The following is a 27,631-nucleotide window of genomic DNA, read 5'->3' as shown; positions in this document are numbered from 1 at the left end:
TTTCCTCTCAGGACTGCCTTTGCTGTGTCCCACAAATTTTGAACCATTGTGTTTTCATTATCATTTGTTTCCATGAATTTTTTCAATTCTTCTTTAATTTCCTGGTTGACCCATTCATTCTTTGGAAGGATTCTGTTTAGTCTCCCTGTATTTGGCTTCTTTCCAAATTTCCTATTGTGATTGAGTTCTAGCTTCAGAGCATTGTGGTCTGAGACTATGCAAGGAATGATCCCAATCTTTTGATACCGGTTGAGACCTGATTTAGGACCCAGGATGTGATCTATTCTGGAAAATGTTCCATGTGCAGCAGAGAAGAATGTGTATTCTGTTGCTTTGGGATGAAATGTTCTGAATATATCTGTGATGTCTATCTAGTCTAGTGTGTCATTTAAGGCCTTTATTTTCTTGTTGATCTTTTGTTTGGATGATCTGTCCATTTCAGTGAGGGGAGTGTTAAAGTCCCCTATTATTATTGTATTATTGTTGATGTGTCTCTTTGATTTTGTTATTAATTGGTTTATATAGTTGGCTGCTCCCATGTTAGGGACATAGATATTTAAAATGGTTAGAACTTCTTGACGGACAGATCCTTTGAGTATGATATAATGATGATATAATGTCCTTCCTCATCTATTACTATATAGTCTTTGGCTTAAAGTCTAATTGATCTGATATAAGGATTGCCACCCCTGCTTTCTTCTGATGTCCATTAGCATGGTAAATTGTTTTCCACCCCCTCACCTTAAATCTGGAAGTGTCTTCGGGTCTGAAATGAGTTTCTTGTAGGCAACATATAGATGGGTTTTGTTTTTTTATCCATTCTGATACCCTTTGCCTTTTGATTGGGGGCATTTAGCCCATTAACATTCAGAGTAATTATTGAGAGATATGAATTTAGTGCCATTGTATTGCCTGTAAGGTGACTGTTACTGTATATTGTCTCTGTTCCTTTCTGATCTACTACTTTTAGGCTCTCTCTTTGCTTAGAGGACCCCTTTTAATATTTCCTGTAGAGTTTGTTTGGTGTTTGCAAATTCTTTCAGTTTTTGTTTGTCCTGGAAGCTTTTTATCTCTTTTTATCTCTCCTTCTATTTTCTATGATAGCCTAGCTGGATATAGTATTCTTGGCTGCATGTTTTTCTCATTTAATGCTCTGAATATATAATGCCAGTTCTTTCCAACCTGCCAGGTCTCTGTGGATAAGTCTGCTGCCAACCCAATATTTTTACCATTGTATGTTATAGACTTCTTGTCCTGGGCCACTTTAAGGATTTTCTCTTTGTCACTAAGATTTGTAAATTTTAGTATTAGGTGATGGAGTGTGCGACCTATTCTTGTTGATTTTGAGTGGGGTTCTCTGCACCTCCTGGATTTTGATGCTTGTTCCCTTTGCCATATTAGGGAAATTCACTCCAATAATTCTCTCCAATATACCTTCTGCTCTCCTCTCTCTTTCTTCTTCTTCTGGAATCCCAACTATTCTAATGTTGTTTCGTCTTATGGTGTCACTTATCTCTTGAATTCTTCCCTTATGGTCCAGTAGCTGTTTGTCCCTCTTTTGCTCAGCTTCTTTATTCTCTGTCATTTGGTCTTCTATATCATTAGTTCTTTCCTCTGCCTCATTTATCCTAGCAGTGAGAGCCTCCATTTTGGATTGTACCTCATTAATAGCTTTTTTGATTTCAACTTGTTTAGATTTTAGTTCTTTTATTTCTCCAGAAAGGGCTTTTATATCTCCCAAGAGGGTTTCTCTAATATCTTCCATGCCTTTTTTGAGCCTGCTAGAACCTTGAGAATCGTCATTCTGAACTCTATATCTGACATATTACCAATGTCTTTATTGATTAGGTCCTTAGCCTTTGGTACTGCCTCTTGTTCTATATATTTTTTTGTGTGTGTGGTGAATTTTTCTGCCTTGTCATTTTGCCGAGTTAAGAGTATATGAAGGAGCAAGTAAAATACTAAAAGGGTGGTAAAGACCCCAGGAAAATATGCTTTAACCAAATCAGAAGAGACCCCAAATCAAGGGGTGGAGAAAGGTGATGAAAAGAGGTTCAGAAAAAAAAAAAAAAACAATTAAAAAAAGAAAACGAATAAAGAGAAAATATAAAAAAGAAAAAATATATATATGATAAACTAGTTTCAAAATGTTAAAAATAAAAGGGTTAAAGTTAAAAAAAATTAGCAGAAGAAGAAAAAAAAATTGAAAAAAAAATTAAGTCAACTGTAAGACTAATGAATCATGGGAAGAAAGCCATGAGTTCATTGCTTTGCTTTCTCCTCCTCTGGAATTCTGCTGCTCTCCTTGGTATTGAACCTGCACTCCTTGGTAGGTGAACTTGGTCCTGGCTGGATTTCTTATTGATCTTCTGGGGGAGGGGCCTGTTGTAGTGATTCTCAAGTGTCTTTGTCCCAGGTGGAATTAACCACCCTTACCAGAGGCCAGGCTGAGATATCCACTGGGGTTCACTTTCGGGAGCTTTTGTTCCCTGAACGCTTTCCGTAGAGTTCCAGAGGACAGGAATGAAAATGGCGGCCTCCCAGTCTCCCGCCCAGAGGAGCTGAGAGCTTGGGGCCCCACTCAGTGCGCCCTCAGAGAATAGCGCCCGGCCTCTGGTCACGCTCTGAGCTCACCCAGGCTGCAGCCGGTTCAAGGTAACCCCGAGCTGAGAGCTCACTCCTCAGCTCTGTCTCTGTAGCGAGCTTCCCCGTTCTAATACCTACAAGCTCTTGGACACTCAGACACCCCAGATCCTTCTCTGACTCTGCGGGACCTGGGGCCACGCTGAACCCATGTGGGTTTCACCCCTGTTTAGCCTTTGGAGCGATGTCCCTCAGCAGAACAGACTTTTAAAAGTCCTGATTTTCTGCTTCGTTGCTTTGCCACTTCCTGGGAGCTGGCCCCTCCTGCTGTGTTCTATCTTTCCATCGCTTTGGATTCACTTCTCTGCAAGTCCTACCTTTCAGAAAGTGGTTATTTTCTGTTTCTAGAGTTGCTGTTCTTCTTCTCTTCTATCTCCCATTGGATTTGTAGGTGTTTGCAATGTTTAGATAAGATATCTAGCTGATCTCCTGCTACCTGATGTAGCCTCAGTCTGCTACTTCTCCGCCATCTTGACTCCTCCCTCCTTAATGCATTTTCTTATTTCTGCATTCTTGCTGCTCCAGCCAGGAAGGGACTGCCTCTCCCAAAATTAGCTAATTCCCAGAGGCAGTAAAAGACTTGCCCAAGGGCATACATTTGATATGCAAACCAGACAATCCTGAGCCCCAATCCTTTCTCTGTTCCTTTCAATGAGACCAGCTATTTGTGACATTTCCCTCTACCCAAAGCCCCCCTGGGTAGAGGACAAGGGACACAGCTATAGTCTGCAGCCTGCTGAAATTTTCAAACTCTCCAATCTTATGTCTAAGTAGCTTGTTGACTTTTCTTTTCCATTACTTCTCATGAAATATGCAGTAAAAAAATACAGGCCAGCATAACTTCTTTCTGTATGCTCTTTTCACCTCGGTACTACCTGTGTCGCTGGGTGGCATGCTGTGTGTTCTGTTTCCAGGGGACTATGCGTATAATAAAAACTTTTACTGCATTGTAATAGCTTTCCTGTCTTTGTTTCTTACCACATCTGATTGAAGACACAGGGCCTGCCAACCAGCTAATAACAGAGAAAGGATTCCAGGTTCTGATCAGGTTTACATGATATGTTGATGTAAGTTAACCTGGACAGCTCCCATACTATCCTGCAATGAAATAAGATGTTTGGTTAGCAGATGCTCAAAGAGTCCAAATGGTCTTTGACTTAATGTGGCTGGGGAAGTCGCCTGAAATAAGGACAAGGATGTCCTAGGGGGTGCCTGGCAAGGAAGGCTCTGGAAGGAGGAAAGTGGAAGGATAAAGGAGGAAAGATCAGAGGCAAGAAATTACCCAGCCTAAACCAAAAAGAGAAACAAAGATAAAAACAAAACAAAACAAAAGCCTCAATTCAAAACCAACAACAACAAAACCCCACAGTATCCGGGATACATGGGGCCAAAAAAAGATCCAACATTTGTGCCGATGGAATCCTAGAAAAGGGGAAGAAAGAATGGAGACAAAAACTATTTTGAACAAATGATTGCTGAAAAATTTTCACATTTAGCAGACCCCCAACAGCATAATTCTGAAGAAATATGTGTCCAGACACATCGTACTAAAATTTCTGAGCACTAAAGGAAAAGGGAAACATATCATAGGCTGAAAGAGAAAAACCACACTTACCCAGAGAGGAAAACACCTTGAATGACGGAGGATTTCTATTCAGAAACCATGGGGGCCAGATGGAAATGACATCAGCATTTTTTTTCTAGATATAATTGACATGTAATATTTTGCAAGTCTAAGTTTTACACAATGTGATAATTTGATCTATGTTTATATTGTGAAATGGTTACCAACATAAGGATAGTTAATGCAACCTTCACTTCACATAATTATCCTTCTTGCTTTACTTATTTACTTTTTTGTGGTGTGAACATTGAAGGTCTAGTTTCTTAATAACCTTCAAGTACAATATAATACTGTTAACTACAGTCTCCATGCTGTATAAGAGACCATCCGACCATTATTATTGTTTTTTTTTTTTTTCTTAAGATTTTATTTGTTTGACAGAGAGAGATCCTAAGTAGGCAGAAAGGCAAGCAGAGAGAGAGAGAGACAGGGTGGAGGAAGCAGGCTCCCTGACTAGCAGAGAGCCCGATGTGGGACTTGATCCCAGGACCCTGAGATCATGACCTGAGCTGAAGGCAGGGGCTTTAACCCACTGAGACTCCCAGGCAGCCCCAGAAATTATTTTATATATAGAAGTTTGTACCCTGTGATCAACATCTTCTCTCTGTATCTCACCACCCAATCCCTGGCAACCACCAATCTATTCTCTGTTTCTATGTATTTGGGTTTTTAAGATTCCATATGGAAGTGATATTATACATAATATCTTTCTCTGTCTTCCTTATTTCGCTTAGCATGTTACTTTCAAGTTTCATCCATGTTGTCCCAAATGGCAAGATTCCCTTCCCTTTCATGGCTGAGTAGTATTTCATTGTGTGCGTACACATGTATAACACATCTTCTTTATCTATTTATCCATCAGTGAACATTAGGTTGTTTCCATATCGTGGCTGTTTTAATAATGCTGCAATGGACCACCCAGTGGTGCATATATATTTTCAAATACCCAGAAGTGGAATAGCTGGGTCATAGGGTGGTTCTATTTTTAAGTTTCTGAGGAAACTCCATACTGTTTTCCATAATGACTGCACCAATTTTCATCCCCAGCAACAATACCTGAGGGTATTTCTCCTTATCCTCTCCATATCCTCTTTCTCTTATCCTCTATAATACTTGGTATTTCTTGTTGTGGTGGTGGTTGTTGTTTTTGTCAATACATATTGAATTTTATCAAATAGTCTTTCCGCATCTGTTGAGAAAAATCTTATGATTTTTACCCTTAATTTTGTTAATGTGACATGTCATGCTGATTGATTTAGGGATATTGAACCATTCTTGCATCTCTGGAATAAATCCTTCTTGATCATGGTATATGATCCTTTTAACGTATTGTTGAATTTGGTTTGCTAATATTTTGTGGAGGATTTTTGCCTCTATGTTCATCAGGATTATGGCTCTTTTGTTCTGGACACCAAAAGCTACAGCCTTGTCTCCCATCCCCTCTTTCTCCAGGCAGGGCTGGCCCCCCAGAATGGGATCTGGAAGGGGAGGCAGATGCACATAGCTTGGGGCTCCTGGAATATACAGAAAATGACAATTTGGGCAAGCAGCTTGCTCCAAACTGCACATAGGTGAACAAATGTTTAATTTCAAACCCTATTATTTGCCCTATAAATATGGCCCTTGTGGGGATGATCCACTGGAAGTGTCCCCTGAGGGGAGAACGCTCCACCCAGGCCTCTCAGTTGGGACTCCAGCCTGGCTGTCTCTACGGGGCTTCCCCAGCTGGTGAGGTGGGGTGTTGTAAGTACCTGATATGACGTAAAGTGGCCTTATACTCATTTCCTGCCTACTATTTCCTTCCTGTATGTGTAGATTCATTTTGTCTTCTGTTTCTATTGGTTTTTCTATAATAATAATAATAAAGTTTTCTTTCCTTTTTGAGCCAAAATAGGGCTGTGGTGAATCTTTTGTTCAGCATGAGCGGGGACTCTGTGTTGTGATAAGAGCTACTGATGTAGTTGTTCATCACACTAAAAAATACCTTGACAGCAACATCTCAATGGGCATTGACTGCTCCACTGGGCGCCCTAGCCTACTTAAGTTGACATATAAAATTAACCATCATCAGAGGCAAATTGAGGGGCGGAATGATGGGCAAATCTACACATTGTGAGAGTGAGGTGTGGATCACCAGGTAGGGTCTGCCTGATACAGACTCTATCTGTGTTTAGGAAATGGCTCATGTCACGAAGAGGTGCAGCAGTCACGGGGACCCATGGAACAACCAGGGTGCCACCTGACAGAGGAATACTCAGGCATCTGCCCCATTTAGAGGAAAGATGGCAGAAGTGTTGTGGTTGGACTTGCAGTGCTCTTGAAGCCTCCACACCCTCTGCCCTCCTCACCAGGACTGCATACTCGGCGTCTTAAGGGAATCCCACTCCTGCCCCCTTCCCTCTGTTTAAAAAGGAACAGCAGGACGAGAAACAGGTGCAGGGACATTTATATGGTGCCCATGCAGCACTCCGCAGACTTCTTAAACCCCTGGAGGGAGCTGAATTTTCTTGAAAGCACCTAGATTTCACTCATTGGTTAATTCGACACAAAACAGAAATATTGAACTGAAATATTGAGCTGTAAAGATAGAATAATGAAAATTCAAGATTCAGTCTTCCCCTAGGTCCAATGAGGGTCCCACATGTCTCCCTGAGTGAGGAAATTCTGGGCCTGTCTTCCATCTCTAAGCTCTCTGGTCCTTGCACAGCCTAGGACCAAGATCAAGTATTTGCCTCATCCTTACCCATCTGCAGGAGAAAAATGGCTTCAGAGCTTGCTGTTTTCCAGTCAGAGGTTTTATAAAAAGTTGGACCCAAAGTTCTCCACTTTCTTTTTGTGCCTTCCAATTCTTTTGCCCCTCCCTGTCTACCATTATTTGTTTCCCAACATATTTTGCTATTTTACCAGGGTTATTGATATGAACAGTGAAGCTCATCATTTCTGGACACTGAATCCATTTAAAGACATTTTTAAATTGAAAATGGAAGCTCTTCATTTGATCTTGTAGCAGTTTGTCATTTTAGAACTAAGTTGTTCTCAGAGCTTCTATGTTTTCTTTTGTGTGTTCCTGTCATACAACTCTATTTTGAAGTTATTTTTGGTTCCTTACATTTCCACTGGGTACTTTCACAACCCACTGCTTATGAGATTTGCTTCTGTTCCCCCTGACTGCTTTGCATAAGCCCCTGTAGGCCCAGACCAGAGGCTCAGGCTGTATAAAAGGGGCTTCTGCTGTGTGAGGTGAGCTGTGTCAGGCAGGCAGGGGGAGCAAGATGGTGTCACAGAGGCAGGTCCTCCTCTGCTTGTTGCTGTGGGTCTCAGGTGAGAAGCTGAAATATGCCATAATCCTTCTGGAGTAGTGTCATTTTAAACAACTCTTTAAGAAAATTAATGAGAAACACTCTTTATTTCCAAAATAGACCCAACGATGTACTGCCATGTGGTACCATTAGGAAGCAAGTTTGCAATGACATATTTCAGTGTGACTGGGATAAAGTGTGTCTGTATCACCATTTTTCTGATTGCAGGTGCCCATGGGGACATCACGATGACTCAGTCTCCAGGCTCGCTGGCTGTGTCTCCAGGTCAGCGGGTCACCATGAACTGCAGAGCCAGTCAGGGTGTTTATAGCAGTGTAGCCTGGTACCAGCAGAAACCTGGGCAGGCTCCCAGGCGCCTCATCTATGCTGCATCCAGCAGGGACACGGGCATCCCAGACCGGTTCAGCGGCAGTGGGTCTGGGACAGACTTCACCCTCACCATCAGCAACCTCCAGGCTGAAGATGTGGGAAACTATTATTGCCAGCAGTATAATAACTTTCCTCCCACAGTGCTTCAGCCTCGAACACAAACCTGCTCCCTGGGGCTGTGGGTCAGTGAGGCTTTGCTGCAGCAGCTGCTTCCTCTTTGTTTAGCCCTGAACATGTGTGTTCCACTATCTGCCTGAGAAGTCACTTCTCCTGACTTAACTCCTTGTAGAGCTGTAAGGCCCAGTGGAAAATGACGGGGTCAGACTTTTCCTGCATCCCCCACTCCTTTTTTAAAAAAGATTTTATTTATTAATTTGCCAGAGTGAGAGAGAGAGAGAGCACAAGCAGGGGAAGCAGGAGGCAGAGGGAGAAGCAGGCTCCCCACTGAGCAGGGAGTCCAATGCAGGACTCAATTCTAGGATGCTGGGATCATGACCTGAGTTGAAGACAGACATTTAACGGACTGAGGCATTCAAGCATCTCTTTCTGTGGGACGTTAGGGTGACAAATGCTGTGAAGATGTCTTAGAGATGCTGTTAGGAGTTTTTGTGCTTCAGAAAGCTTCATGTTTCCCAGGGTCCCATGAAAGAGGTGAGCCAGGAAAGTCTGTCCTTAGCCTCTGACAAAGGGCCATGAACTTTCTACCTGGCAGATCAGTTCTCCCTTACTTCTCCTCTGGGCTCTGGGACATTTCTCTTCTATCTCCTCATTCCCTTTTCTACACCGTCCAACACCTTCCCACTCGGAACCTTCCCAGGATGAAACCTTTGAGCTCTCCTATTCAGAATCTCCCACGTGGAAGGTAGTGTCCCTCTCGCTTTTTCCTTCCATGGGCCCTGTTTCCCAGCCTTCCTGGGCAGTGTCCTGCATATTCATTTCAGCTCCAGCTCCTTTCCTACCTCCCTTCTCTCTCTTCTCCGTTTCTCCCAGGCTTACTCATTCTTACAAAGGCAATTCTCTCATTCTTTTTTTTTTTTTTTTTAAGATTTTATCTATCTATTTATTGCTGGTTGGGAAGGGCCATGGGAGATGGTGAGACTTTCAGACAGACACCCTGTTGAGTGGGGACCTGATGCCTGTTCCATCTCACACTCCTGAGATTATGACCTGAGCCAAAACCAAGAGTCAGATGCTCAAAAGACTGAGCCACACAGGTGTTCTGATTCCCTCACTCGTTTTAACCCTGTAACTTTAGGAACACGGGATACTGTGCCTCAGCACCCTTTTTCACCACTTGTCACCTTTTTCTTTAAAGTCATCCCTTGGGTATTCAGGTCCAGGACCGCAGGACCATGGCCTGAGCTGAAGTAGAGCCTCAACCGACTGAGCCACCTAGGTTCCCCTGAGATGCTCAGCATTGTAATGATGGAGAATTTGTTATGATTTTCTGATGGCGCACCTAAGGCATGGCCATGAGTGTGACTGATCAAGATTGGGTGGGGAAGAGACAATTGGAGAAGGGTCAGCCAAACAATGGAAGGGTCATATACTGAACACAGTGAAACCACCAAAATTGTGACAGGCTATGAGAGGCTGTATGAGGCGGGTGCTAAAATATTCCAGAAACCAGGAGAAACCATGGGGCTGGTGTTTGTCTGCAATAAGGAGTGATATTAGAGTGGCGTAGTCTACCTATCTTGATTTTAAACAAACTTCCAGTTTCTAGGCAGAACTAGAAGTCTCTAGAAGTAGCTGAACAGGGTGATCAAAGCTCAGTGAGCAGGCTGTTGGGGAAACAAAGAAGCTCAGGTCACTTTTAGAAGAGATGTGGGCTACTGCGCATCTCAGTGGTTTTGTGGGGAGCATCGGGGGAGAATGTGTTCAGGTAGTGAGTCCTTTATCTCTCCTGTCTTCCATATTTTTTGTTTGCCTCCCTCTTAAACCTGATTTGCTGTTCTTTCCAAATTTAAAACATTTTCTAGTGACAAAAGGAACCTGCTCTTGCTCCTGGTTTTGCACTAGAAGTCTTCTCTTTTAATGTTAAAAATATGTTGGGAAAAAAATGATGTGCATTGGTTCCAGCACAAGGATAGACTGAGATCTAGTGTTTTCTCCTTTGTGAGATGTTTTTTCTGGATTAAAATTTGAGTGGCAAAGTCAGGAAATAGGAATGCACAGCATATGGTGACTACAAACTTCCAGCAGATAAGATGTTCTGCGTAGGGACGGCTGTTGGAGGTGATGGGAAACATCATAAGGACCTGAGTGGAGAGGGCCAGACTAGGGCTGTCATGACTAGCATAAGACTCAGAGAGGGCTGAAGTCTGATGTGGGGTCCTGTCATTATGACGGTACATCCTGATGTTCTAGGACCGAAGTCAGCCATATTGTCATTAGCTTGCAGGCTGTGGATGGTAGGAGTCAAGTCTGTCCTAGAACTGCTGCCTCTGAACAGGCAGGCACACCATTAACTGAGATGGAAGGGCAGTAAGTGAGGGCCTTCTGTCCGTGCTGGTGCAGGCTAAGCAGTGCTTCCTGGCCATGTGGAGGGGGCTCTCACTGGCCTTGCAGCTGATGGAGACTCTCTCCTGGGTAATGGCTAGGGACCTGGCAGCTTGGGAGAGTGTCATGTGCTCACCGGAAGCTGCCATCATAGGCGCACTGGGCTGATGAGGAGATGCTGTGTTTCTGTTAAAGCCAGAGTGGGCCTCCCAAGGTGAGGCCAGGCCCTAAACAAGCCTGTGAAGTTGGTGGCATTCATTTCCTGTCCCCTCCCAATACCACTCTTCTCAGGAGCACGACATTTACCCCTGAGGGAACTCTCAACTTGGGGACCTTCTTTCACCTGGACCGTAAGAGCAAGAGCCTGAGGATCTGGCACCATCAGGCTGCCTCTTGCCGTCCCAAGGCTGCTCATACCCTCTCCATGGAAAAGACCCAGTGAGCAACATCAGGCCTGTAGTGGAGGCCATAGGGGTGGGAGGTTGATGCAAATCCCCGTGGAGGATAAAGGCAGAACTGGCAGTGTCCAAGGTCATGTTGGTACCTGGTGCTGCTGCCACCAGTCACTCTCCTGAGCTGCCTGCCCTTGCCTGGCCCTCCCCCCAACAGATGACAAGCAACTAGAATGATCCGTTAGGCGATGGTAAATCACATGTGGCTCAGCCTGCTCCTGTCTGGGAAAAGTCACTGGGAGCCACTCGGGAGGGCATTTTGTAGAAGATGAAGAATTAGTTCATGAGAATGTGTTGAGCTGATATAGGATGTGCTCTTGTCCTGGGACCTGGAATTCACATGGTTTTGTCTTCCAGGCTTTGTTATGGTGCCTGCACATGACACATCAATGTTAGAGGCAGGGTGAAGGTGAAGTTGGGCACAGGGGTTCTCCACTCTGAGCAGGAGTGACCGCTCTGTCTGGGAGGGCTTCGAGGGGGAATGACATTGGTTTCCAGGACTGTGCAGATACAGTCCTGGTCTTCTCCACACCAAGGCAAGTTCCTTGATTAGTGTCTGTTCCCAGCCTTCACCAAGGTTCCATGCTCAGCCCTCTCACCCTTTCCAGGTTCTGAGGACATGTCAGGACTTCATTTGAAGGACTTTACTCAGTGGGGACGACTTCCTCTCCCTATCAGAACCAGGCCACCCCGGTTCACTCTTTTATAATCTCATGGCTTTCTGTTCCAGACAATATCACAACTTGAAATACATTATTGTGGTAATTCTAGGGATTATGAGTGTTTCTGAAATAACCTGTATCCTCATAGTAAGAGAGCCCAGGGCACTGTCCCACGTGGCATCTCAGACTAGAAGGCAAAGATTTAAGAAACTGTTCTCCAAATCCCTTGGGACATGCTTGAGCTATAAATGGAAATTTCTGGCAACCCAAAGTCCCACAGGGTGTTCTGTGAGCAGATATCCCCTTTGCGCACAACTTCAAGCTCTTCTGAGCAATTTTGCATGTTGTGTCATTAGACAAAACCACAGGCTGCTCTCAGCATCCTTAAAGGCAGCTGGTTTGGGCCCTGGGGTAGCAGCCTCTGGTCCAGCTCTCTGAGATGGTGTCCGGGGCTCCCCTGCTATGGATCCTGCTCCAGGTGAGAGGAGGGCACTCGGAGAAATGGTGGGTCTGGCACTGAGATCAGTTTTATGATTGATCTCATGGAGGATGGTGATGCTGCCAGTTATTACTGCCAGCAGAGCAAGGACAGTCATCCCACAGTGCTCTGGGTGTAAACAAAACCCTCCCTAGTTGGCTGCTCAGTGAGGCTCCATCCCTCAGGGTGTCCCTGCTCATGACCCAGGGTCTCTGGGCGGTTTGGGTAAAAGGGTCAGACTATGAGAGAAGAAGGTCTCAAACTGACATGTGTCTGTGTGTTTGTGTTTTCCACAGAACCTGTTTTATAATTTAATGATCATATGACTATGGGGCTCAGATAGTCACCCCTCCATGCTGTTCAGAAACTAAGAACTGAATGTAGTTGTCTGTGCTCCTTTGATTCCGGTTTCTCCATCTCTGTGTCTTTCTCAAAAATGACCTCTTCTGTCCTAGATATATTTACTTGTCCTTTTCTCCTTGTCTGATTTTTATGCCCTTTTTCTATGATACCCATCACGTATCTGGCCAAGGTCTTCTCTTGTCTTCTTTTTCTGCTTTCTAGAACATCACAGGTAGAGTGAACTCCCGAAGCCTGAGTGTTCACAGTGACAAAGATTGAAGTGTCAGTTTTCATATCTGTCTCCACCCCTACCTTGGCCTCCCTTGGGCTTCTATATCTTCCCCAGGGGGAGCTGGGGAAACTGACAAATAGTGCCCTGTAACATGTCAGTGTCCTCAGATTCCCATTAGTTTCTATGTTTGTAAGAGGGTGTCACCACATAAAAATTTTACTGTCCTATTCCTTTTATATTGCCCCACAAAAAGTTAGCACAATCTCAGTGGATAAAACACACGTTGATCATCACATAGTTTCTGAGTCAGGCTTCTGGGCAGGGTTTAGGTGGGTTCTCTTCTTAGGGTCTTCCAGGATGAAACAATGTGTTAACTAAACTCTCTTCTCATCCAGAGGCTTGAACAATCTGTTTCCAAGGTCATTTCAAGGTGTGGGAAGGATTCTTTAATTTGTGACTATCTGACTAAAGGTCCTGAACTTTGGTGGCTGCAGGCTGGTGGTCACACCAATGTCCTAGAAGCCACTCAAAGTTCCTGACATGTGAGATCCTTACTAATCATAGCAGCAAGGGGAAATCCATTCTCAAGAGAGAGCTCTTAGTTCCTCCCTTAAGGGCTTCGTCTTGATTTAGTGAGGTCCACCCAGCATAATCTCCATTTTAATTAACTCAGAATCAACTGATTTGAGATGGTAGTTACATCTGCCAATTCTCTTTCCCTCTGCAATATTGCGTGGGCTAGGAGGAATTCACAAGCTCTGCCCACACTGAATGGGAGGGCATGTAGTTGTCATGCCCCCTCCTCCCCCGTCTGTCTGCTACAACTGCTGTACTTACATAAGGCTTTTTGTTTGTTTGTTTGTTTGTTTGTTTGTTTCCAAATTCTTTCTCCTAAGAGTCTGCGGTGTCTAGGACATCAAGTACAAAATGTCCCCAGCTAATGGATCATGGATAGCATGAGACCCACCCTTAAATGCCATGTTTCCCTTCTAGCTTCTCATATTTCTCCTGTCGCTTCCCAATGGAAGAAATAGCCAATGTTTCTCATGGCTTTGTGTTTAATTTGTAATAAATTGATAAACAAAGAATATTAGACATGTATTTTGAAAAATGCCTGAATTAAGAAAGAACCATCTCAGGAATGGCCTAAGCTCCTTCCCTAGAAACCTAGAAAATAAAGAGTAAATAAAATCCAAGTAGCTAGAATGAAGGAAATTAAAGATTAGAGTGGAAATCAATGGAATATATATTATATATTCTAGCCCCTCAAAATGTAGGATCCTTTTAAAATCAGCTTGGGGTAGAGAGCTAAATGTCTGGTCGTGCTCAGTTGAGAGGGAAAGGTAAATGTTTTGGCTCAGTTTTCTAGGTGGGTGGAGTGGGTTCTCTTCTCTAGAGGGAGCCAGGGCCTGTCATTTCTGGCCCTTGCATATATCTAGGCTCCAGATCACACACTGGAGTTCTAGTTTCCCTATGTTTTGGAGGTTCAGAGGTCTTTACAAAGACCTTAATGTATGGACAAGGGCTCAGTTCATCAGCCTCCAGTGAAAGAGGAGGTGCACCTGTGGGTACTGGGATTTGCTGATGGAAATTATGTACAGCAGATTCTTACCACAGAGGAAACTCACCTCCCACAGTGCCCCTTTCTTTGGTAATGGGGTTGAATTAAGCTGTTTGGACAGGGACGTGTAAGTGATGCCCTGGTCTAGAGGTCCACCCACCTCCCAAAAGCCCTGAGAACCTTCCCTCTCCTCTGCCCGCCTAGCTTCTACAGATGGAAGGACCACAGGAACTTCTAAGCCAGGACTCCCTCACCCACTCACTGCTGATTTGCTTCTTCCTCTGCAACCACAAAACCCTGGGAATTGGGTGTGGTTGGGAACTCTTCACTGTCTCACTATCAGAGGCTCTGGAGACCTAAGGTGCAGCCCATTACTGTAGCCAGCAGGGGGCAGCCACCCTCCCACAGTGTTGGAGATAGCAACAAAATCTCCAGCTGTGGGCCCAGCATGCTTCCTGGGATACCCTGAAGGTCATGGTCTCTGCTTCTGAGTTTGGGAGACCTCACCGTGGCCCTCTGTAGTGCCTGGGCTTGGCTGCCTGTAGAAGACGCTTGACCTTCGGAGGGAAGAGGAGGAACAGGGCCTGGGGAACCAGTCGGTTCTCAGTGGGCTCCGTTTTGGCAGCAGCCTGGGTTGTGAAGGGAAAGGTACAGGTGTGATGCCATTTCTCCAGAGCATTACTCTTGTTTTGTTTTTGTTTGTTTGTTTAAGATTTTTATTTATTTATCTGACAGAGAGAGAGAGCACAAATAGGCAGAGGGCAGGCAGAGGGAGTAGCAGGCTTTCCGCTGAGCAGAGAGATAGTCATGGGGCTCGATCCTAGGACTCTGGGAGGATCATGACCTGAGTTGAAAGTAAACACTTAACTGACTGAACCACCCAGGTGCCCACCCCCAACTTAGGTCATTCTTAAAACAAAGTTACTTTTTGCACTGCCATGTAAGGCTTTCATTGCTAACAGGATTGAATTAAACCTGTCTGGAAAGGAACCCATAAATAATGCCCAGGACCAGATGTACACACACCTCACAAAAGCACTGAGAACCTTCCCTCTACTATGTCCACCTATCTTACACAAATGGAAAGACTGCAGAGACTTATAAGCCAGGACCTCCTCACTCACACCCTGCTGATTTGTATCTTCCTCTTGAATAATTATAAAATTTAAATGGAACCAGAAAAGACCCCCAATAGCCAAAGCAATGTTGTAAAAGAAAAGCAAAGCTGGCAGCATCACAATTCCAGACTTCAAGTTCTATTACAAAGCTGTCATCATCAAGACAGTATGGTACTGGCACAAAAACAGACACATAGACACATGGAACAGAATAGAGAAACCAGAAATGGACCTTCAACTCTATGGTCAAGTAATCTTCGACAAAGCATTGAAGAATACCCAAAGGAAAAAATGAAAATCTCCTTAACGAATGATGTTGGGAAAATTGAACATGTTCTTGCAGAGGAACGAAACTGGATCAGTTTCTTAGACCGTACACAAAAATAGACGCAAAATGGATGAAAGAACTCAATGTGAGACAGGAAATCATCAAAATCCTAGAGGAGAACACAGGCAGCAACCTCTGAGACCTGGGCCACAGCAACTTCTTGCTAGATGTATCTCCAAAGGCCAGGGAAACAAAGGCAAAAAATGAACTATTGGGACTTCATCAGGATTAAAAAGCTTTTTTGGTAGAAATAAAGTGGTAGTATAAATAGAAAAAAGAGAACCATGACAAAACAGTGATAGCCAGGGGCGCCTGGGTGGCTCAGTGGGTTAAAGCCTCTGCCTTCGGCTCAGGGTCCTGGGATCGAGCCCCACATCAGGCTCTCTGCTCAGCAGGAAGCCTGTTTCCTCCTCTCTCTCTCTCTGCCTTCCTCTCTGCCTACTTGTGATCTCTGTATGTCAAATAAATAAATAAAATCGTTTAAAAAAAAAAACAGTGATAGCCTACGTTGCACCATTATTGTGCTAGTCAATGTTGGACAACTAGCTCTCCAGGAAAATGAAAGTTCAGAAAGAAGAATTATTTATTTATTTATTTCATATTTTCACAGCATAAGGAATCGAGTCAATGGTATCGTAATAGTAGTGTATGGTGACAGATGTGGACATATAATAATGCATAAACTTGTTGAATCACTATGTTGTACAACTGAAAAAGGATCGCCCTATGTGTTAATGATGCTAAAACAAAATAGAGAACAATTTTTAAATCCTTGATCCAAACATATTCCATAGGAATCGAAAGAAAAAGAAATTCTTGTTCAGCGTCGGTATTCCAGGAGGCTTCTGAATTCACCTCCTCCCATGGACACATGGAGCTTACAGCTACACATGGGACAACTCCCACTGTGAGACATCCAGAAACTAGCCCAGGGACTCTTACACATTGGGTTAAAGAGGTCATACCCATGCTGAAACATGTGCACAAGCTGGGGCACATTCTTGCCACAAACTCCACCTCTAACAGAACCATATACCATTGGAAGGGATCTTGTAACTCCCAGCTTCTCCCTGAGGAGAAAAGGGTTTGGACCCAACTTCTTGAGCCCCAACTTGCAAAACTTCCACCTGAGAAACCAGCCCCAAAACGCGTCCATCTGGAAGCCTTGGGGGCGGTGCATGGAGATCCCCCAAGACGACAGTAAACAAAGAAACAGAGAGCAGTCAGAACCACCCACCTCTCAGTCTTATCCTCAAAGAAGCCTATTTTTATATCTTAAATGCTGACAGTTAGTCTTCCAATACAGAACACATCTATGGGCTGATGGCATTCCTCCTGGAAATCAGGGAAGCTTGTGTTTGTACTCTGCATTTTCTCTCTGCCCGGCTCCAGGTCCCTGGCGTCTCCCTGGAAAGAGCTTGTGCTCTGGTGCCCCGGCACCCCTTGACCACCTGGCTCTGTTGGCCAGCAGGGCTGAAGTTCTCAGACCCACAGGGCTAGAGCAAATAGAGACAAATTAATATTTGCAGAAATAATACTTGTGTTAGAACTGTCAAAATAATACTGGCAATAAACTTGCAAATATTACCATAAGCTTGAGATAAACTTCCAGACAGATGAACTTGCAAGAATAATATTTGTGTATTATAATTTTAAGTAATCCAATAAATATGTATAATAGATGGTAAGATTTTATTAATTGATATTTTGACTGAGTATAATATCTTTTTGGATTGCTTTTTTCTGAAGTTTCATTTATTATGGCATCAAAATTTGTACTTTTAGCAAACTCAGTATCCATATATAATTGCAAATAACACTGTCTTTTGTCAAATACAAGACCTCAAATAATATTCGATAATTTTTAATTTTGAAAAGGTTTTTTCTGATGCAATAGAAAAAAGACCCTGAGTTGTTTGGAATCCTGGAGAAACTGAAGGAATAGAATTTGTAATTCTGTTAGATCTCAGGTATTTCAAATCCAAGGTCATACTGAATTGAAGAGTTACTGAATACATGCAACTCCAGGCAAGATTACACAACAAATTTCGGTCTGAATATCTTCTAGGAAATCCTCCTAGAGTGCGATTTTGTACCATAGTTGGAAGAATTATTATGTAACAATGGTAGTGTTAGTAAACCCTGAACTCTATGGAGGGACTTGGGTGCTGATGACAAGTTGTGATAGGACTAAGAGCCCATGTCCCCTATGCTACTAGCTGTCATTTTATTTATTCTTCCATGTGTTTTCTCCCTTGATCTTTTCTTAGAGTACTAGCCAAGCAATCCTAAATCTTATTCTTGAAAATGCCGGCCCTCCTAATGAATCCTGCTGGTGAATGATTCAGAAAGTTAAGCCACTGGAAATGAAAGAAATCAGGGAAAAAAAAAACCAAAAAAGAAAATATAAGATAATATTATAAATCTTGAGTTTGAAAACTATTCATTACACATATTAAATTAAGAATCACAATATCTAACACTGTGTGTCAAACATACCAAAGAAAATCAGAATCACATTACCCATTATCATATGCAAAATCTCAATGTGTGGAAATCTGGCTGAAAATTATTCATCCATCATGTTTATTTACTGTGTATTAGTTTTGAAACTATGTTTTATATAATGTATACCTAAGAATACTTGAACTTCAAAAATATTACTATTTCCTACAAAGCTTAACATGAAAACTGCAAAGTCTCCTTCTGTGTTTGGTTGTTTATCTCATAATTTCTTACCCTGAAATACCTAAAAAATGCAAAACCTTCTAAAAGTTCTTTCTTGACAGAGGAGGTTTTGAAATTTTTCTCTGCTGCCTGTAGACTGAAGAAAGACTGTTGCTCTTTCCTAAGAGGAGTCTTTATCTACTGTGTATGTAGGAACTTTGTTGTACCCTGGACTATAAAAGTGACTTCATCACTGTTGGTCACTGCACACCACACAGAAATCATAGGTATCTGTAAGGGGTATAAGAAGAACCTGCATGAGGTCCCGGTGGGGACTAAGACTCTAGGAGTCTCTAATCTTGACTGTTGTAACCTCAATGAGCAAGGTCTTATGCAGGTGGATTTTGTTGCATTTTTCGGTCTCTTTGCCAGGGGATGTCCTTTTGCAATCCATAAAACTGGAAGCCAGTGTGTCATTTGTGTCCCTTGGGGTGATTCTTTTACTGCTTTGTTTATGTGAGCCCATTATTCTGGGGTCAGGGTGTATATGTGTATAAGAGGAGTGTGATGCTGTTATACATTCTTTAGGACTTGATCTATACATTTGCTTAAGCCAAACAGCACTAACTTATAATGCTTTGGTGAGGTTGAGGGACAACAGACCTGTGTCCTGACTGAGCCCAAATGGAAGTTCTCTCTGTCACCAGAAAAGGGAGCTTCCCCAACAGGAGTCTGTTGGGTAGATTTTTGGGACCTGTGACTGAAATGGGTCATATTTTCTAAATAACTGCAAATATTCACCTCCGAGACGATGAACTTAAGGGAATAGTTTTGGCTCCTGGCGGCTCACATATATCTGTGAATGTGTTGATCTTCTGACTTTTAAGTTATTTCTGAACCATGTGAAGCAGGTCATTATGAGATTCAAAGATCTAGATATTTCAAAACCTTGATCTCCATATACATAATCTGAATTCCTTCCCAATATTGTCATTTCTCTTCTTTGCACCTTTTGGAATAAGTAAAATAAGTAAATAAATTTTCTAGAGCTGAGATTCATGTGAGTCCTTTGAAGAAATAGGAGCAATGTCTCATGTCAGCTGGGAAGGTTATTCCTGCATTGATGCTAATCCTTGGGCAGGGGTCCTAGTCACCCCAGTCTAATCAGGGAAAGTGAGACAACAGTTCCCTTTATCCACAGGCCACCTCATATTCCCTCATTTTAATAAACTTAACTCTATGTAGCAGTTTGCATCTCCAACCCCAAAGTATCTCCTGTGAGGGATGGAACTTCTGTCCTGAGGAGTTCTCATGAATTCCTACAGCGTTTTTGTCAGTAAACTATCCTTCTACTACTTGAATGTGAGATGGCTTGATTGTTTATTTATGTGTTTGCTTTTTCTCTGTGGATGTTTGATGCACCTGAGAGATGGAGAGGAGAGAAGACTAAAGGGGACACGAATATTGTTGATCTTTATTGAAATGGTCTGTTCTGTACATAAGAGAGGTGTGAGTTGAGTGTACATTTGTACAATGTTAACTAATCATGTCAATGTTTTCTTTATTCATGGGTCAGTTTGCATTTGTGGCTTTTTTATTTGTTTGTTTGTAGATTCTCCTGATAAATGAACGCCTATGATATTTGTCTTTCTCAGTCTGAATTGTTTTCCTTAGCTTTATACTTTGTAGGTTCATCCATGTTGTTGCAAATAACAAGATATCATGCCTTTGGCTGAGTGGTATTTCAATATGTGTATGTATATGCCACCTACTTCTCAACAGAAGAAGGAGCTTATATTTGCTATGAATTTACAACAGTCTATTTGGGTGTTTGACCACCAAACAATTTTTCTAATTTTTCTCACGTGTATTTCCTGTCGGGATAGGGTGTATAGAATGATATCCAGACAACACTGTAACAGAGCCATTACTTTAATTGGGAAAGCAGGTGTTCATAATGTGGGAAAATAAAAAGTAATAAATTCCAAATGATGACAAATAGTCTCTTAATAAAAATATAGCAAACATGTTTAGCTCCAAATGTATGTAATTGTGTTTTCACAGAAATGGCTCAGGTTTCTGATGCTCAGGCTGAGTCACCATCCCTGACCCATACACAGACTAGGAGGGTCAGGGTGAAGTTCAGGAGTTCAGGGAGGTTGTCCGTAGCAGCTCACCGCTCAGCTGGTAGGTGACCATGTCCTTTCTAGAGCCGGTTGTGCCCCGCTGAGGCTGTTGCTGCCAAGGGGCCCAGACTCGGTCCAGAGCACTCAGCTGCATGTTACTGCCCTGAGTTCCCCAGCACCTGCCTCTGATGCCAGCTCAGAGCCTCTGCTGTGCCTGCTCCCCACTCAGGCAACACATGTGCCCAGTGGGGACTGCCAAAAAGAGGTTTTTGTTCAGGCCTGAACCACTGTGAGAGGATACTGTATACCTTGCTGACAGTAATAAACTCCCACATCGTCAGCCTCCACCCTGCTGATTCTCAGGGTGAAATCTGTCCCTGACCCGCTGCCAGTGAACCTGTATGGGACCCCAGTGAAACGGTTGGAAACCTTATAGATGAGGAGCTGTGGCGACTGGCCTGGCTTCTGCAGGTACCAACTCAAATAGGTGTTTCCATTACTGTGTACAAGGCTCTGACTGGCCCTGCAGGAGATGGAGGCTGACTCTCCGGGGGTGATGGACAGTGAGAGTGGGGTCTGTGTCATCACGACCTCGCCATCTGATCCTGAAATAATGAGAGATAAGTACAGGTTGTGGAGAAACATTATAAGCCATTTTTATAACTTTAAATTTCATTGATAATAGGCTAAATCATATATTGTGAGTTGATTCCTCCTCTAAATATTTCCAATCTCCATGGATAACCCAAGAACTGCAGGGCACAGAGTGACCTCACTATTTTTTTTCAGCATCTCACTAAAGCACTGTTCCTCATTCCCTGTAGTTTCCTCATAGTATCCACTGATCTCAAAACCAAGTCCCCCTATTTTAGGTCAATCTCACCCCTGGACAAAACACACATAGGGACTAACAGCACCCAGACAGCTCCCCCTTCTCATCGCAATCTCCTTCTTCATCCTCCTTCTGCTCTTACCTGGGACCCAGAGCATCAGCAGCCCCAGGAGCTGAGAAGGGAACCTCATTTTGAGAAGCTGAACTGATGAGTCCTAGTAAGTAAACACAAGCTCAGAGCTGACCTTTATGTCAGCTTTCCAAGGCAAGGTCCTCCCCAGGAGATAATATGCAAATCCCGTGGTGGGTGTGGCAGAGTGGAAAGCACCAAAGTCAGGGTACAGGTCTCTCTCCTGGGAGAGCAGTAACTTAAAACTTCTTCTGTGTTTGGAGGAAAACAAACAGAGACAAGTTCCTTACTGCCTGTGTGGGAAGCAAGATATCCCCATGATAATCAGGATCTATGTCAGGACACAGTGTTCATAGCCCTGCCTTCTGAGAAAGCTCCAGAGACCCTGAAGATACAGGCACACATGTCCAGAGTCCATTTTTGGCAGGCAAATGGCCATCCTGCTTGGATTCCTGTCAGCTAATGTCCAGGAGGAAACAGCTCCCTCTCCCACTCCAGGTGATTGGCTGGCGACCTCCAGATCCCAGGATGAACTGGAGATGGTTTTGGGGTCCCTGGGATCTGCTGTTTCCAGGTTAATGGTTTTAGACCATTTATTAATGATTTATTAATGAATTAAACTCACTCAGAGCCCTCGTGAGTTATCTACTCTTGGAGAAGATGCATGTGAGAACAATATGACAGGTAGAAAGGAATCTCTCACTTACAGGAGGAGAGCTCATAGTCCTGTAGAAGAGAACAAGAGGGAAGACAGAATTTTATGCCTCAGGCAGTGAGTATGAAGTTTGTGGTAACCATTTGTTACAACCTGGTGTGTATCCTGTCATACTACTCTCTCTCTTCCCAGAGAGACAGATAGATGGATAGATAGACAAGACAGATGGATAGACACATACACACCATATGGTATATATGAGATAAGGTACACGCGCATGTGCAAGCGCGTGCGCACACGCACACGCACACACACACACACACACCCCAGAACAAAGAGATGTCTTAACTCAGCATTGCCCATGAGGATGGACAGAATGAACAGTGTTTCCCATTTCCCAGAAAACAATGTTTTCCCTTCCCACACAGAGGCTTCCTCTTCATGTGTAACCAGTTTTTGTCAGGGGTCTGGTTCCTTGTTAGTTCTGTGTGAGAAGTTGTGTCTCTCACTGGCTTTTATGTTCAGCATCCACAGCTTTGAGTCTGTAGTTCACAATGAGATTCTGTAGGTGAGAATAGCAAGGACAGGATAAAACTTCTAATAATTTGAGGTCACCTATACCTACGATGGACATTTTCTGGCGTCTTCGGTAAATCACCGTCACTGTGGAAGAGGGTGCAGGGTCAGAGCTGCTTGGGGCATCAGTTTACCAACCATCCTTCATTAAAGTTGGGACATAACTTGATGCTTCTCTGTGTATCAGCCTGATGTAGGTGTTAGTCAGGTGTTGGTGTCAACCTCAGTGCTGTGTCAACCTCAAATTACCTCACAACTCAAGCCACTGTCGGGCAAACAAAATCCTGGAGAAACGGAAGGAATAGAATTTGTAGTTCTGTTAGATCTCAGGGATTTCAAATCCAAGGTCATATTGAATTGAAGAGTTACTGAACACATGCAAGTCCAGGCAAGATTACACAGCAAATCTCGGACTGAATATCTTCTAGGAAATCCTCCTAGAGTGCGATTTTGTACCTACCATAGTTGGAAGAATTATTATGTAAAAATGGTACTGAAAGTAAACCCTAAACTCTATGGAGGGACTGGGGTGCTGACGATAGGTTGAGTTAGAACTAGGACTAATAGCCCATGTCCCGTATGTTACTAGCTGTCATTTTATTTACTCTTTCATGTGTTTTCTTTCTTGATATTTTCTTAGAGTACTAGCCATGCAATCCTGAATCTTACTCTTGAAGATGCCAGCCCTTCTAATGAATCCTGCTGGTGAATGATTCAGAAAGTTTAGCCCCTGGAAATGAAAAAAAAATCAGGAGAAAAAGCAAAAAAAAAAAAAAAAGATAATATTAAAATCTTAATATGAGTTTCAAAACTATTCATTGCACATGTTAAATTTAAAATTACATTACCTGGGTGGCTGGGTGGATCAGTCAGTTAGGTAGCTGCCTTTGGCTCAGGTCATGATCACAGGTTCCTGGGATCCAGTCCCACATCAGGCTCCCTAGTCCGCAGAGAGCCCGCTTCTCCCTCTCCCTCTGCCTACTGCTCCGCCAACTTGGGCTCTCTCTCTCTCTGTCAAATAAATAAATTAAAAAAATCTTTTTTAAAAATTTAAAAAAATAAAAAAGAATTACATTACCTAACACTGTGTGTCAAATATTCTTAAAAAAAAAAAAAATCAGAATGACATTACCCATTATCCTATGTGAAACCTCAGTGTGTGGAAATTTGGCTGAAAATTATTCATCTGTTATGTTTATTTACTGTGTATCAGTTTTGAAACAATATTTTGTAAAATATATTCCTAAGAATCTCTGATTTCAAAAATACTAACATTTCATACAAAACTTAACAAGTAACTTTTAAAAGTCTTCTTTTGTGTTTGGTTGTTTATCTCATAATTTCTTGCCCTGAAATACCTAAAAAATGCAAAACCTACTAAAAGTTCTTTCTTGACAGAAAACGCTTTGAAATTTTTCTCTAGTGCCTGTAGACTGAAGACTGTTCCTAATTCCTCAGAGGAGTCTTTATTTCCTCTGTATGTAGGAACTTTGTTGTACCCTGAACAATAAAAGTGACTTCATCAATGTTGGTCACTACACACCATGCAGAAATCATCAGCATCTGTAAGGGATGTAAGAAGAACCTCCATGAGGTCCAAGTGGGAAACAGGACTCTAGGAATCTTTAATCTTGAGCACCATCACCTCAATTAGCTAGGACTTACACAGGTGGGTTTCATTGCACTTTTGTCTCTTTGCCAGGGGATGCCCCTTGGGAATCCATAAAAATGGAAGCCAGTGTGTCATTTGTGTCTCTTGGGTCAGTTCTCTTGCTGCTTTGTTTATGTGAATCCATTTATTCTGGGGCCAGACTGTATGAGTGCGAGTGTGGTGCTGTTATACATTCTGTAGGACTTAATCTATACATTTTCTCAAGCCAGACAGCACAAACTTACAATGCTTTGGTGAAGTTGAGGAACAACAGACCTGTGTCCTGACTGAGCCAAAATGCAAGTTCTCAGTACCACCCAGCAGAGGGAGTGTCCCCAACAGGAGGTGTTGGGTAGATTCTTGGGACCTGTGACTGAAATGGTTCACCTTTTCTAAATAACTGCAAATATTCACCCACTAGAGGATGAAATCACAGAGCATAGTTTTGGCTCCAGGAGGCTCCCATATATATGTGAATGTGTTGATCTTCTGACTTTATAAGTTATTTGAAAGCCCTGATCTCTATATACGTAATCTGAATTCCTTCCTAATATTGTCATTTCTTTTCTTTGCACCTTTTGGAATACCTAATAGGGAAATAAATTTTCTAGAGCTGAGATTCATGTGAGTCCTGTGAAGAATGGGAGCAATATCTGATGTCGGCTGTGAAGATTATTCCTGTATCGATGCTAATCCTTGGGCAGGGCCCAGTCACCACATTCTAATCTGGGAAAGAGAGAGAGAAGTTCCCTTTGACCACAGGCCACCTCATAATTCCTCATTTTAACAAACTCTTAACTCTGTGTAGCAGTTTGCATCCCCAACTCCAAAATATCTCCTGTGAGGGATGGAACTTCTGTCCTGAGGATTCTCAAGAAGTCCTACAGCTTTCTTGTTAGTTAAAAAATATTCTTCCACTGCTTTAATTTGAGGTGGATTGTTTCCTTGTTTGTGTGTTTGCTTTTTCTCTGTGGACAGCTTGTTCCTTGTCTCCTCCACTAGAGCACTGCCTTCCCCCATGTGTCCTTTTAACAGAGAGCTTTCTCATCAGGGCAGAGAAGACACATTCAGAGCTCAAACGTTAAGTAAGCCCTGAGTTCCTTACGGAGAATAAAGAAGCAAGATTTTCTCCATACATCTGTGGCAAAACCTTAAGGTCTTTCCTTTGAGAACTAGCCTTCCCGTGAGTCAATGTGCTTGAGAGTAGGACTTAGGTCTAGGAACTGAGTCAGAAGCTGTGACTTTAGGCTTCACCAACCCTGAGCTAGAGTTTTCCAGTTAGAGATACAAAATATCTGAGGGTCAACACATTGGCTTAATTTCTCATAACACGTGCTCAATTGTCTACTGCCACATTCTCTCTTTAAATCATTCTGTCCCTGTGAATTTTGGAAACTGGACAGCTTCTCCCAATGCAGGCTGTTCTGACCATGTGGTCTGTGCTACTCTTTGATGTCACTGTTCGCAGGCATTGTTCCCTGGAAAGCACTCACGTTGAGTATAGCATGTGCGACACTGGCTGGGGAATATTCTTGACATCACCATCTGTGGAAGGAGAATGCAGGATTGTGCAGAAGGGAAGTGGAGCTGGGATGCAGTAGAACAAAAGCCTAAGCCAGTCCCCCAGGGGGTGAAGCCCCGTGGTTGCCCTCCAGAGAGGACCTGACTGGGGACACACGGGTCAGATCCTTACCTGGGATGTCATCGCTTCTGCTCCTGCTGTACCTTCATGCAAGTGTGATGCACCTGCAGAGGTGCAGCCTTTTCATAGCGGTTTCTCCTTTGTCCTCAGATTCCCTAACTTTCACCTTTTTTTTTTTTCTTTATGGAATGTATGGAGAGTCTACCAGACTATTTTTGTCATCACTCTGGGACTTTGTTTTTTTATTAGAGGAATTTTTAAAGTTTGTGACAGGAAAGAAATAGGACTTTTGCTTTGTTCAGGGAAGACCTCAAATCTGGATCTATATCCATCCCATGTGTATCTTTAGGGAGGAGACTGATGTCCCCACACATTGTGGAGAAGGTGTCACCACTGTCGCAGACCCTGAACACAAGGAACCACCCAGGGGTGGATAAGCTCCAGTGCACAGAAGCCAGGTGGTGGTCCCTAATTAGCTGTGGGGCACTGCCTCCTGGCTCTGTATCTTCCCAGTGGCTTTGTGTCCACACGTCATCCTCCAGAACAGCTGCCCCTGGCTCTGTAGGGTGACATGGAGACTCCCACTTGAGAAGGACTAGACCAAAAGGAGGGTCATCATCTAATGGGAGTGAAGACAGGATCTCTGTCTCTGACCATCTATAGACCCGGGGTTTCATGATTCCCTCCTCAGGTGTGATTAGTTTGTTAGAGCAGCTCACATCACTTTGAGATACACCTACTTATGTTTCCCAGGTTATTAAAAAATATGATAAAGGTTCAGATGAAGAACTAGATGGAGAAATACACAGTGGGGATTGGGAGGATCCTGAGTGTAGAAGCTTCTGTCCCCATGGCGTTGGGATGTGTCACCCTCTGTTTGTCAATGTTTCACCAGCCTGGGAGCTCTCTGAATACTACTCTATTGAGATCTTATGAAGGCTGTGCCAAAGAAAGAAGTAGGCTTTGTTTATTTTGAAATAATGACCTTCACACTTCTTTATCAGGCTTTACACTCTAATTTCTTTTTTTTAAATTTTTTTTAAAGATTTTATTTATTTATTTGACAGAGAGAGATCACAAGTAGGCAGAGAGGCAGGCAGAGAGAGAGAGAGAGGAGGAAGCAGGCTACCCGCTGAGCAGAGAACCCGATGTGGGGCTCCATCCCAGAACCCTGGGATCATGACCGGAGCCGAAGGCAGAGGCTTTAACCCACTGAGCCACCTAGGCACCCCTACACTCTAATTTCTTTGCGGTAAGGAATAACAGCAGGAGATTGAAATCTTATATTTTGGCACCTCTTTAAATACATTTCTGGTTTGCAGTATTCTAGTGTCTCTAGGATTTTCCAGCCTTGCTTCTAGGACGGCCCCAGAATCATTCGCATCTGCTGGAATGGTGCAGAGAGGGACCATCCTGTCCATGTCCCAGTCATCTTGGCCGAGGTTTCCATGTACAGGGAATGACTACTACAGGGAATGCGTCTTCAAGCATATCCAATCCTGTGGCTGATATGGAAGAAGGAGGAAGAACACGTCTGTGTCCAGACCATGCAGTTTCTGCTCTAAAGTGAATCTGCTTTGGTCCTCACCTTGCTGAACAGCTCTTCATGCGTCCCGGCCAGAGTGGACTGGTGAGGTGGGACAGGTCGGGTCTCAGAGCAAGTTGGGATCTCTGTCTCTATTCTCTGCTTTCTGCTGCTCTGTGCCCTGCTGAGATGAGGA

At 43.3% G+C, this 27,631-nt stretch overlaps 1 protein-coding gene and 1 gene segment (V, D, J or C); one reads left to right on the top strand and one right to left on the bottom strand.

Moving 5' to 3' along the window:
- The window catches only part of LOC309870877 (immunoglobulin kappa light chain-like), a 613,762-nt gene that overhangs the window by 428,128 nt on the left and 158,003 nt on the right, over positions 1–27,631 (bottom strand).
- The window catches only part of LOC309870876 (uncharacterized protein), a 166,039-nt gene that overhangs the window by 118,469 nt on the left and 19,939 nt on the right, over positions 1–27,631 (top strand). The window contains exons 7-8 of the mRNA XM_082743449.1: positions 7,459–7,588; positions 7,795–8,134. Of these exons, the coding sequence (XP_082599575.1) occupies positions 7,459–7,511 (53 nt within the window). The 3' untranslated portion in view covers positions 7,512–7,588; positions 7,795–8,134. The remainder of the gene's footprint in view (positions 1–7,458; positions 7,589–7,794; positions 8,135–27,631) is intronic.

Source organism: Mustela nivalis, assembly GCF_964662115.1.
Source record: "Mustela nivalis genome assembly, chromosome: 8".
NCBI lineage: Eukaryota > Metazoa > Chordata > Mammalia > Carnivora > Mustelidae > Mustela > Mustela nivalis.
Note: the sequence above shows the minus strand (reverse complement) of the source record. Positions and strands in the feature narration are given on the sequence as shown.